General features: G+C 45.0%; 1 protein-coding gene across 1 annotated transcript in view; it reads left to right on the forward strand.

Moving 5' to 3' along the window:
* Nucleotides 1-434: 434 nt before the first annotated feature.
* ELAPOR1 (endosome-lysosome associated apoptosis and autophagy regulator 1) overlaps nucleotides 435-12246 on the forward strand; it is a 91243-nt gene continuing 79431 nt past the window's right edge. The window contains exon 1 of the mRNA XM_053592023.1: nucleotides 435-808. Within this exon, the coding sequence (XP_053447998.1) occupies nucleotides 656-808 (153 nt within the window). The 5' untranslated portion in view covers nucleotides 435-655. The remainder of the gene's footprint in view (nucleotides 809-12246) is intronic.

A 12246-nucleotide genomic window follows, 5' to 3' on the forward strand; every position in this document is an offset into this window, starting at 1 on the left:
TCTTAGTGCTTCTCATAGAACCAGTTGTAAAAGCACGGATGGATTTGGCGGGATGGAAGTAAGATTTCCGGAAGCGGTTTTTGTAGTGGGTAACACGGCCTGGAGTCGCTCTTGTAGGCGACAGGTTGTGGAAGGGACAGACGGCTCTCCACCTTCTATCAATCAGTTCACGTGCGGCATATGCAAAATCAGAGATGCTTATAAATGGCCCCTGGCCCGAAAGGGCAGTAGAAAACTGGAATTCGTGGGCAGGGGTTTGGAGAGGGTTTCCGCCGCGTTCCTCACGCGAGCCCCGGATCCGCCTGTTGGGTCGGTTGCCCGCCGCGGGCGCGCGCACTCACACGCCGCGCGCGCCCTTGGTGGCGGCTGCCATGGCGACCGGCAGGTGAGCGGCAGGGGCGCGCGTGGTCCCTGCCCCACCCGCGCGCAGCCAAAGAGGAGGCGGTTGTCAAGGCGACGCGGGTAGGAGGAGGAGAGGACGGAGGGAGGAGGAAGGATGGGCGGCCTTGGCGTAGCCGCCAGGAGGTGACTGAAGCGAGCCCAGCCCCTTGCATCCTCCCCCTGTGTACCTCCCTCCCCTTTTTTTCCGCCTGCTACCCCAGAAGCTGCGGCCGCAGCACCTGAGCCGCTACTGCCGCTCACTCCGGGCAACGCTATGGCTGAGCCGGGGCACGGCCACCAGCCCGGTGCCGGAGGCTGGGGAAGGAATGAGAGGCACGCGTTCCGGCTTCTGCGGCTGCTGCTGTGGGCTGGGACCGCCTTCCAGGTGACCCAGGGAACGGGACCAGAGCTTCACGCCTGCAAAGAGGTATTGCCACCCCCTGACCTGACCCCACTTAGGTCACAAAAATACTGGATCCAGGCAGAGACCTTGGGGACCAGGCGCAGACAGTTTCAGAGGCCGCGGAGTTTAGGTTTCTTTGGGGATGAAGCGTGGGGGGAGGAAGAGGAGCAGACTGGCGTCACGGGGAGGCCAGTCCGCTGAAGGACTCCCGAAGTAGATCATCCTCACAGCTTGGGGTGCTGAGCTCAGCGAGAAACGTCCCACCTCCAAGATGGGGAGTGACCTGGGCAGCTGGACTCAGAACGAGGGAGGAGGAAGGCTTGAGTTGTTTTCCACCTGGGGTGAAATTACCTTAAAAGTGGTTGACAGCAAATGACTAGGTACGGAGAAGGAAAGTAGAAAAAGGAGCGTGGTGGGATAAGAAAGGCGTTAGGAAGGCCAGAGAAAGTAGCAGAGTGAAGTGGGATCCTGTGGTTTTTATCATGGCTTCAAACAAGAGTGTCAAGGTGGGAGAATTGTGAGACGGTAGGATCCCATCGACTCTCCCGTTCCTCAGTGTTAGAGTTACCCTGCAGGCTGCTAACTGTGGATCCTCATCACAGCTCAGCCTTTCCCCAGCACACTTTGTTTAGTGTACGTACCTGACAGCACGTAACCCACCTTTGTGCTGATTTAGGGTTCTTTAATATCTCATTTTCTACCAGTTTCTACTCTTATCTGGATTTCGGCTAACATATGTCTTAAGTCTTTTTCAAGATGTTTCCAAAATGCAGGCAACAGAATTCAGACAATAGGTAGTGAGTGTCTTCCAACCAAAAATGTATTTTGACAAATCTTTTTGGAGGGGCACAAAAAGGTTGTTCAGAGTAATAAAAATAAGTAGTTTCTATATTATTGAAATAACCGTATTTTGGTTGTTCAGAGTAATAAAAGTGAGTAGTTTCTATATTATATAAAATAATCATATTTTGGGCACAAAAAAGTTGTTCAGAGTAATAAAATTGAGTAGTTTCTATATTATTGAAATAACCATATTTTGTTGTGCTCTGAGTAACCTTTTCTAACCATATGACAGAGGCAACAGTGAAATATTTACAAGAACTGTATTGTGGAAGGCAAAATAAAAGTTCTGTTAGCTCTGTGAAATGTGAAAGACTTCCTGAAAAGTCAAGAATCTAGCGCTGTGGATGTAATCCCAAATGCCAAATTTGACTAAGGTTTGAAGATGTTAAAATATTTTCATAAATTATTAGAGTTAACTGATTAGCAACAGCAACATTCCATATGGAGGTATATTAGTAAGCATATAAAGGTGTTCTAAGCCTTAGAAGGCCTACAGCATAGCAGATCATGGAGGAGGAGAGAGATTTTTGTGTGACTAAAGATGTTTGGCTTTGAAGATTCATGTATGTGACATAAGTGACCCCAGTCAGTGGGACTTTTGATAACTTTTGTTAGTCCTAATAACAACCTGCCTTGGGCCATCTGCATTTCCACACAGCCCCTTTATGACTTGTTTTAGAGATGTCTGGGAACAGGATGATCTTACCAGTGACTCTGACTCACTGGCCTTAATGTCCGATGGTCTAACCAACCAAAATAATGAGAATATAGCCTGAGATTCTTTGCCTAAGAATCAAACATGGGAGTCTCCTGAGTGGAAGGTAAGAATCTTACAGTTCAACTACCAATTCTTGTCAACTATGAAAAATATGAGACATTTAAGAAATTAAACACTTCATACACATGTCTTGTTTTAGAGGGAGGGAAGAATATTGATACTTGACAATGCAAGCTTGCATACAAAAATTTGCCTTTAGCCCTGTTTAAATGATCAATATTTGCCAAAGCAAAGGGTCTTTAAAAAGCATGAGCTTAGAGTAATGGAAAGCTATGGAGCTCAAAGTACCTGGGTTACTTACTTACCACAGTTTTGGGATCTGTAGAATGGGTATTACAATAACACATACTTCAGAAAGGATTGCTTTGAGTATTGAAAGAGAAAATACATATAAAGAGTTACACAATCCCGTTCCCTATTTGACTTTTTTTTTTTGAGACAGAGTCTAACTCTGTTGCCCAGGCTGGAGTGCAGTGGTGTCATCGTAGTTCACTGCAGTCTCAAACTCCTTGGCTCAAGAGTTTCCTCAGCCTCCCAAGTAGCTGGAACTACAGGCATGATCCCCCACACCCAGCTGATTTTTCTGTTTTGTAAAGAAGGGTCTTATATGTTGCTCAGATTATCTTGAACTCCTGGACCCAAGTGATCTTCCTGCCTCTGCCTCCCAAAGTGCTGGGATAACAGTTATAAGCCACTGTACCCAGCCCCTGTTCAGCTTCTTTACCATTAGATTTATACCCTATGCCAGTTGAAAATGACTTAGAAAGCATGCTCATTGGCCACAGGTGTCAGCAACTCCTGTTTACACTCCTCTTGAGCAAACAGTGGCCACTGAACACCCTTGACTCAAAAACAATAAGGAAGAGAATAAACCCATTATTAGAATGTTCTTCATTTGGCAATATGAACTGATCCAACAAGTTTGGGGGCTTCCAATGCTAAATAGTGTAAAACCAATTCAGGGTAGACTATCTCTTCTCTGTTCTTAATCTTCATATGAATTTCTTGTAAGCCTGTGCTGGGTGTTGATGGCAGGGACTCTTATCAGGCTAACGCTGACCCTACCAACAACACTGCCACCCCAGCCTTGTTTGTGAAAGCTGAGGCATTCCCCTGGATCTAATCAGGAAACAGAGAGGTTTAACTTGAGGCCTAAACTGAGGTGATAGAGAACTGAGAGTTCTAGACTGCTAAATATGTGCTGGGGCTTGGCGTTCCTCTCACAGTTTTACAATAATCAGGGCCACAAGTGGAAGTAAACATCCTGTATGATGTTTGTTTTTATGAATCATTTCTTAAGCCCTATGCTAGCCAGGCTAAGTACTGACTGAGAGTCAAAGGAGCATTTCCCATAGCACAATGAATCAAATCAAATGAGAGAGGAGCAGAAAACAGCCTTTAGGGCGGCGCCTGTGGCTCAGTGAGTAGGGCGCCGGCCCCATATGCCGAGGGTGGTGGGTTCAAACCCAGCCCCGGACAAACTGCAACAACAAAAAAATAGCCGGGCGTTGTGGCGGGCGCCTGTAGTCCCAGCTGCTCGGGAGGCTGAGGCAAGAGAATCACGTAAGCCCAAGAGTTAGAGGTTGCTGTGAGCCGTGTGATGCCACGGCACTCTACAGAGGGCAGTAAAGTGAGACTCTGTCTCTACAAAAAAAAAAAAAAAAAGGGCGGTGCCTGTGGCTCAGTCGGTAAGGTGCCAGCCCCATATACCGAGGGTGGTGGGTTCAAACCCGGCCCCGGCTGAACTGCAACCAGAAAATAGCCGGGCGTTGTGGCGGGCGCCTGTAGTCCCAGCTACTCGGGAGGCTGAGGCAAGAGAATCACTTAGGCCCAGGAGTTGGAGGTTGCTGTGAGCTGTGTGAGGCCATAGCACTCTACCGAGGGCCATAAAGTGAGACTCTGTCTCTACAAAAAAAAAAAAAAAGAAAACAGCCTTTAACAGGATCTGTCTTGTCCTGAGGTGCCAATGCTAATTGCCCCCAAAAGGATTTCTCACTGTATATTGAAATGCCCATGAGGCATAGGATCTGGCAGACATGATTTGGAATAAAATTTGTTGAATGAATGATGTGATTTAGTAAGAATGGGAGCAAGTTAATTAGCCTCTGACAGCCTCAGATTCCTATCTGTAAATGGGGGTAATAATACCTCACAACAGGGCCATATGAGAACTAAATTAAATGACATAACACTTGTAAAGCAGTTTATACCCCCCACTTTTTTTTTCTTTTGTAGAGACAGAGTCTCACTTTATCGCCCCTGGTACGGTGCCATGGCATCATACAGCTCACAGCAACCTCCAACTCCTGGGCCCAGGCGATTCTCTTGCCTCAGCCTCCCAAGTAACTGGGACTACAAGTGCCCGCCACAATGCCCGGCTATTTTTTTGTTGCAGTTTGGCTGGGGCTGAGTTTGAACCCGATACTCTCAGTATATGGGGCCAGAGCCCTACCCACTGAGCCACAGGCACTGCCCATAACCCATACGTTTTTTTTTTTTTTTTTGTAGAGACAGAGTCTCACTTTACTGCCCTTGGTAAAGTGCTGTGGCGTCACATGGCTCACAGCAACCTCCAACTCCTGGACTTACGCGATTCTCTTGCCTCAGCCTCCCGAGCAGCTGGGACTACAGGCGCCCGCCACAACGCCCGGCTATTTTTTTGTTGCAGTTTGGCCGGGGCCGGGTTTGAACCCGCCACCCTCAGCATATGGGGCCGGCGCCCTACTCACTGAGCCACAGGCGCTGCCCTAACCCACACTTTTTGAGACAGAGTCTTGCTGTCACCCTGGGTAGAGTGCCATGGTGTCATCATAGCTCACAGCAACCTCAAAGTGTTTTTTATTTTTTATTTTTTTGAGACAGAGTCTCATTATGTCACCCTGGGTAGAGTGCCGTGGCATAATAGCTCACAGCAACCTCAAACTCTTGCACTTAAGCAATTCCCTTGCCTCAGCCTCCCAAGTAGCTGGGACGACAGCTGCCCACCACAACCAGCTAGTTTTTCTATTTTTAGTAGAGACAGGGTCTCCACTCTTGCTCAGGCTGGTCTCTAACTTCTCAGCTCAAGCAATCCTCCTGCCTCGGCCTCACAGAGTGCTAGGATTACAAGTGTGAGCCACCACATCTGACCTTTATTGTACATACCTTTGACATGTCATAGGTGCCTAATAAATGTTGATGGGCTGAAAAGTTAAGTACATAAATAATGCCATATAAATGATGATGTAAGGTTAGCATGTGGTAAACAACATAGGAGCAGCAATAGAAAAGTTAATAGGAGGGCGGCACCTGTGGCTCAGAAGGTAAGGTGCCGGCCCCATATACCGAGGGTGGCGGGTTCAAACCCGGCCCCGGCCGAACTGCAACAAAAAGGCGGGGTATTGTGGCGGGCACCTGTAGTCCCAGCTACTTGGGAGGCTGAGGCAAGAGAATCGCTTAAGCCCAAGAGTTGGAGGTTGCTGTGAGCTATGTGATGCCATGGCACTCTACCTAGGGCCATAAAGTGAAACTCTGTCTCTACAAAAAAAAAAAGAAAAGTTAATAGGAAAAGAAGGAAGAAAACTTATTTGAACAGTTGAGACTTGATCTGCTTGTGGAATAATCAGTAGCATTTCAGTGGGCAGAGACAGAGGAAGGGTGCTTTCTAAATAGAGGGAGGAGCCTGAGGAAAAGTCCACAGATGGAAAAGGCAGGTGATGGAGAATTGCAAGTAGACTGTTAGCTGAAACGTGGTGAAGGGAGTGGGGGGTGGGGGAGAGGAGTACAACAGAAAATAAAGCTGGAAAGTTAGACGCTAAGTGCTAAGTGTGGAATCCCTGGAGGATTTCTGGCAGATAGCAGCCTGCTCAGAGCGGATTAGCATAAATAGTAAGTAAACTGGTTGAGGTGGGCTGAAAGGTGAGAGCCCAGGCTGGGGCATGGAGACCAGAAGAATTCACTGAGGTCAAGGAGGAGGTTAACAACAGCACTGTACTGGCTGGTGGCAGTGGGGTGACTGGAAAAGCAGAGATAAGAAAGATAAGCTGAAGGTACAGGTTAGAGGACTTGGCAACTGCCTGGAGGGGTGGGGTGATGGTGAGGGGCAGGTTGAGGATTTTTGTCAGGATTTTAGAGCGGGAGAATGGGAGGAGTTATTAGCCCAAATGAAGAAAGAACAGCTTTGGGGAGCAGAGTGATCCCTTTTCTTGGCTCTGACTTCCCTGGGATCAGCCCCTTTAGTAGGTGGGGGAAAGTTCTAAGCTTTTGGCATGTGGCTTCAAAGTAGGATCATAGTTTCTTGGCTTGTATATGTTTTCCTGCATTGGGCTCAAACAGATTAGTTGATGTTTGAACCCCACAAGGAAATGGCTACATCTAGAAAACATTTAGAACTTGTGAACGTTCAGGAAATATTTCAGGAAAGCATAAAATTTAAAATGACTCCTTTGGTGGAGAACCATTGAAGCTGGATGTTTAAACCGCCCTGCCATATTTGACGAAGAGAGAAAATGAAAACTCATCATTTATCATGAAGCGCAGATAGCATAGCAAGAGGGGCTGGTTTTGTTTGTTAACAGAGGGGGCTAAAAAATAGCACGTTCTTGGGATCTGAAGACATTTAAGAAGCCATTTTGTCTATTCTCCTAACTCAAGATAAGTGTATACTGAAACCAAACTAAATTGATAATCACACACACACAAAAAAGCTTTAAAATAACTCAATTTAATATAAATTAGGGGAAGAGGGAGGGAACTGGGGTGTTCTTATCTAATGGGTACAATGTAAGGGTAAAATATAGGGAAGTATTGGTGCCTGTGGCTCAAGCGGCTAAGGTGCCAGCCACGTACACCTGAGCTGACAGGTTCAAATCCAGCCTGGGCCCGCAAACAATGATGGCTGCAACTAAAAAATAGCCAGGCGATGTGGAGAACACCTGTAGTCTCAGCTACTTGGGAGGTGGAGGCAGGAGAATCGATTGAGCCCAAGAGTTGGAGGTTGCTGTGAGCTGTGATGCCACCACACTCTACCTGGGGCAACAGTTTGAGGCTCTGTCTCAAAAATGAATAAATAAATAAAATAAAATATAGGGGAAAATATAGGTAAGTAAGAAGAAGGAAATAAAATTACCTATAATCCCACCTCTCAAACTATCATTTTGATGTAAATACTTGTGAGAGAAAGGCAGAATAATGGTTCACAGTATAGGGCCTGGATAAAACTGGGTGGGCTGTGTTCAACTTCTGGCTCCTCTACTTAGCAATCACATGACCTTGGGGGATGTTAATTAATCCTCTCACGATTCAGTTTCTCCATCTTTAAGATGGAACTATTAATAGAGTCCCCTTAATTATTGTAATATGACAATTAAATGAGTTAACACATGAAAAGTGCACAGAACAGTTCTCAGTGCATAACAAATTCTCAATAAACGTCAACTGTCATAAATGGATTTTTTGTGGAAGTATAATTAATATTGTCTGGTGTCTGCTATGGACTCCTAATTGTACCATTTCTGCAACATTTCCTTGAGTACAATATTCACCTCTCTTAGCCTCTACTTTTTCATCTGGAAAATGGGGCTAATTTAGTTCTTGCCTTTTGTGGATTGCTGGGAGAATTAAGCAAGATAATATTTGAAAAGTGCTTGGCAAAATGCATTGCACACATACCTCAGTAAATTGCTTGTACTATTTTTTGATTTGCTTTTTTGTTGTTGTTATTGTTTTTAGAGACAGAATCTCACTTTATTGTCCTCACAGCAACCTCCAACTAGGTGATTCTCTTGCCTCAGCCTCCTGAGTAGCTGGGACTACAGGTGCCCGCCACAACGCCCGGCTATTTTTTGTTGCAGTTTGGCCGGGGCTGGGTTCAAACCTGCCACCCTTGGTATATGGGGCCGGCGCCCTACCCACTGAGCCACAGGCACCGCCCAATTGGTCTGCTTTTCAAAAACTTAACAGGAACATTGTTTCAAGTCATTAAATGGTCTTTTTATGACATAATCTTAGTGATGAACTGGGTGGACGTGGCTAATCTCTCTGGCCCTTTCACTTTGATTACCTGCCTTACGCTCATCCCTTCCCATCTACTATAGGCAACACCACAGCATTCATCCCTCTCTCTAGAGTTGTTCCTTTCCCCCTGTATTGAATTATTTCTATAAACCTTCAAAAGTGCTATTATTTTTCCTATTTTAAAAATAGAAAAATAGGAAAACAACTGAACAACTTCCTTTGGTTGTCACTTCCTCTCTAATGTACTGCTCCCCTATGCTGCAAAAGCCCCTGAAAATCATGTCTATAATCACTGTTTCTAAACCTTCTCTTACTTTTTTTTTCGAGATAGAGTCTTTCTGTCACCTGGACTAGAGTGCCGTGGTGTAGTTGTAGCTCACAGCAAGCTCAAATTCCTGGGCTCAAGTAATCCTTCCACCTTAGTCTCCCAAGTACCTGGGATTGCAAGCACATGCCACCACACCCAGCTAATTTTTTTATTTTTGTAGAGACAGAGTCTTGCTGTGTTCCCCAGGCTGGTCTTGAACTCCTGGGCTCAAGCAATCCTCTTGTCTCAGCCTCCCAAAGGATTACAGGTGTGAGCCACTGTGCCTGGCCACAGGTACAAAATTATTGAAGGTATAAACCTAGAAGTGGGTTGCTGGGTTGTGAGGTGTGTGCAGATTCACCTTTGTCAGAGAATGCCAAATTGTTTTCCAAAGTGAGGGAACTAATCCTAATTTGTTCTTCAGTGACTCTCTAGAGATTGAGATTCCATGAAGGACCTTAGTCACTGTTATGGTCTGAATGTCTGTGACCCTCAAAATTCATATGTTGCTACCTAATCCTCAATGGGGTAGTATTACGAAAGGCGGGGCCTTTTAGAGATGTTGGTTCCATGTGATTAGTGCCCCTAGATAGCTTGTTTGCCGTCGTGTGAGGACACATAAAAGGCACCATCGATGAGGAATAGGCCCTCACCAAATAATCGCCTGGTACCTTAATCTTGCATTTCCCAGCCTCCAGAACTGTGAGTAATAAATTTCTGTTGTTGTAAGTTACCCAGTCTAAGATGTTGTGTTATACCAGCCCTACCAGACCAAGATAGTCACTTTGGCCCCAGATATGCTAAGTGAGGGCTTAATTATGGGGCCACTCTTCCTTCATAAGTGGTATCATTTCTTCAGAGCCCTTGGGATCTATGTTTGCCTAGAATTTTAAAGCTTTCTTCAGTGATTTGTAATCTGATAAGTCCCAGGTTGGATGGGTTTTCTCCTATTGTAGAATCTGGACAGATGTATTCACACTCAGATCACTCACTAGAGTCTGGGCAAAAGCCTCTCTCGGGCGAGGCTTCTGGAAATCTGTAGCATCTAAGGTTTTCTTAGGGAAAAACACAAGTGTCACTAGATAGGAGCAAGCTACTGCTCTCCATTCTGCCTGAGAGGAGTCTTAGTTATTGTAATGGCTCTCAAGGAAGGGCCTATGGGCACAACTTGCCCCTGTATCCGTATTTGGTGGATTCTGTTACATTTTAGAGTTTCCCTTTACATTTAAGATGAATCCTCAAAAGAGGGGCATAATGCTGCTGGTACTGGAAGGACTAAGTTTTGAGTAAAGAAGATTACCAATATATTTTAAACACACACACACACATATTTTTTAGGGGCAGTGTTTCTCTCTTGTCACCCAGGCTGAAGTGCAATCTTATGATCATAGCTCACTGCAGCCTTGAACTCCTGGGCTCAAGCAGTCCTCCCACCTCAGTCTCTGAGTAGTTAGGATGACAGGCATACACCACCGTACCTGGCTAATTAAAAAAAATTGTTTTGTAAGACTCTGGCTATGTTGCTCAGGCTGTTCTTGAACTCCTGTGCTCCAGCAATCCTTCCATCTCAGCCTCCCAAAGTGCTGGGATTAGCCAGCCAGGCATGAGCCACCACACCCAGCCTACACACATATATTTTAGTTGTCCATCTCTTCTGACTAAATGTAAACTCTGTGAGAGCCAAAATTCTTGTATGTTTTATTCATTTCTATATTTCTAGTGCCTCCCACATAATAGATACTTAAAGATTTTCCTGAATGAATCCCTATTTTGCAGATGATGAAACTAAGACACAGACCAGCCTTCCAAGGCTACTTAGCTAGTGAATGGGCAGGAACTCAAGAAGCTGGGCTTTTACCTACAAAGCTATTTTCTGCCTGTCCATGCTAAAAATTCAAATAGTACAAAGGGAATAAGCTGAAAAATAAAAGTATCCCTTACCCCTGCAAATCTCAGAAGGCTAACCTCTGTCATCACTTGCTTAGATACCATATTCTTCTTGGAATGTCATATCCCTATAGAAGAATATCGATCTATTCACTTTTATTTTTTGTAAAAATCATGTCAGAATATTTGCCTTATTCTGTATTTTACTGTTTTCATTACTATAGCTCTGCCTCTTTATTTTTAACAACCAAATTGTGATTCATTTTGTGTGTGAACCATAATTCATTGAAACAGAAACTTCTTGATGGTCTAATTCGAGTAGTTTATATTATAAAAATGCTACGGTGAACATCCTCCTACATACATTGATGCATACTGGAGTCTTATCTGTAGAATAAATTCTGTTTGTTTTTTTTTTTTGTAGAGACAGAGTCTCACTGTACCGCCCTCGGATAGAGTGCCGTGGCGTCACACTGCTCACAGCAACCTCTAACTCTTGGGCTTACGCGATTCTCTTGCCTCAGCCTCAGGAGCAGCTGGGACTACAGGCGCCCGCCACAACGCCCGGCTATTTTTTTGTGGTTGCAGTTTAGCCGGGGCTGGGTTTGAACACGCCACCCTCAGCATATGGGGCCGGCGCCTTACTCGCTGAGCCACAGGCGCCACCCATGTAGAATAAATTCTTAAAAGTAGAATTAAAGAAATGTGATCAAAGAAAACGTCTATGAGTGTTGACATTTTGACAGAAGCATGTCCAGTTGGTGGCATGGATTTTTAAAGACATCATTAGCTTTCTCCCTCTCTGGTCAGCAGTCGTCGGGGTGGGGAGGAGACTTTGGCCATGAGGATAGCCAAGAGAGCTCATTTTCACCTGGAAACTTTGAGGACCAGGACCAAGAGCCTGTCAGCTTTATGAAGCCACCATCTTGTCCAAATCAGGGCAGATGGGCCAGGTGGCTAAATTCTGCCAAATTTTTTGAAAATAACTTAGCCAAACCTATCTTTTCCTCAGTCTGTATTGTCCCTCTGCTAAGGGATAAAAATCATGCTGTTTGTCACATTTCTTTCTTAAACTCTCCTTCTATGTCATACCAGATAAAGAATAGAACAGATAATTATAGTTAGTGGTTGACAGCCACTGAAAGGAAATATATTCTTCATACTTTGTGGGCTCTCTACCTTTAAAATTTTTTTAAGCCTGAGAAACCTAATATGAGGTTATCACATATATTTTTAATCTTGGATTTGCCATTTATCATTAAATTGAATTTTTACTGCTGATACAAAATAAAAGGCAAAAAAACCAATGGACATTAATTATAAAAATCTTGCATGCTGGCTTTGAACCCAGTCCAGGCCAGCTAAATAACAATGACAACTGCAACAAAAAAAAATAGTCAGGCATTGTGGTGGGTGCCTGTAGTCTCAGCTACTTGGGAGGCTGAGGCAAGAGAAGTGCCTAAGCCCAAGGATTTGAGGTTACTGTGAGCTGTGACGCCACCACACTCTACCGAGGGTGACACAGTGAGACTGTGTCTCAAAAAAATAAATAAATAAATATGGGCGGCGCTTGTGGCTCAGTGAGTAGGGCGCCAGCCCCATATACCGAGGGTGGTGGGTTCAAACCCAGCCCCGGCCAAACTGCAACAAAAA

The sequence above is a fragment of the Nycticebus coucang genome, chromosome 5, assembly GCF_027406575.1.
Source record: "Nycticebus coucang isolate mNycCou1 chromosome 5, mNycCou1.pri, whole genome shotgun sequence".
In the NCBI taxonomy this organism is placed as follows: Eukaryota; Metazoa; Chordata; class Mammalia; order Primates; family Lorisidae; genus Nycticebus; species Nycticebus coucang.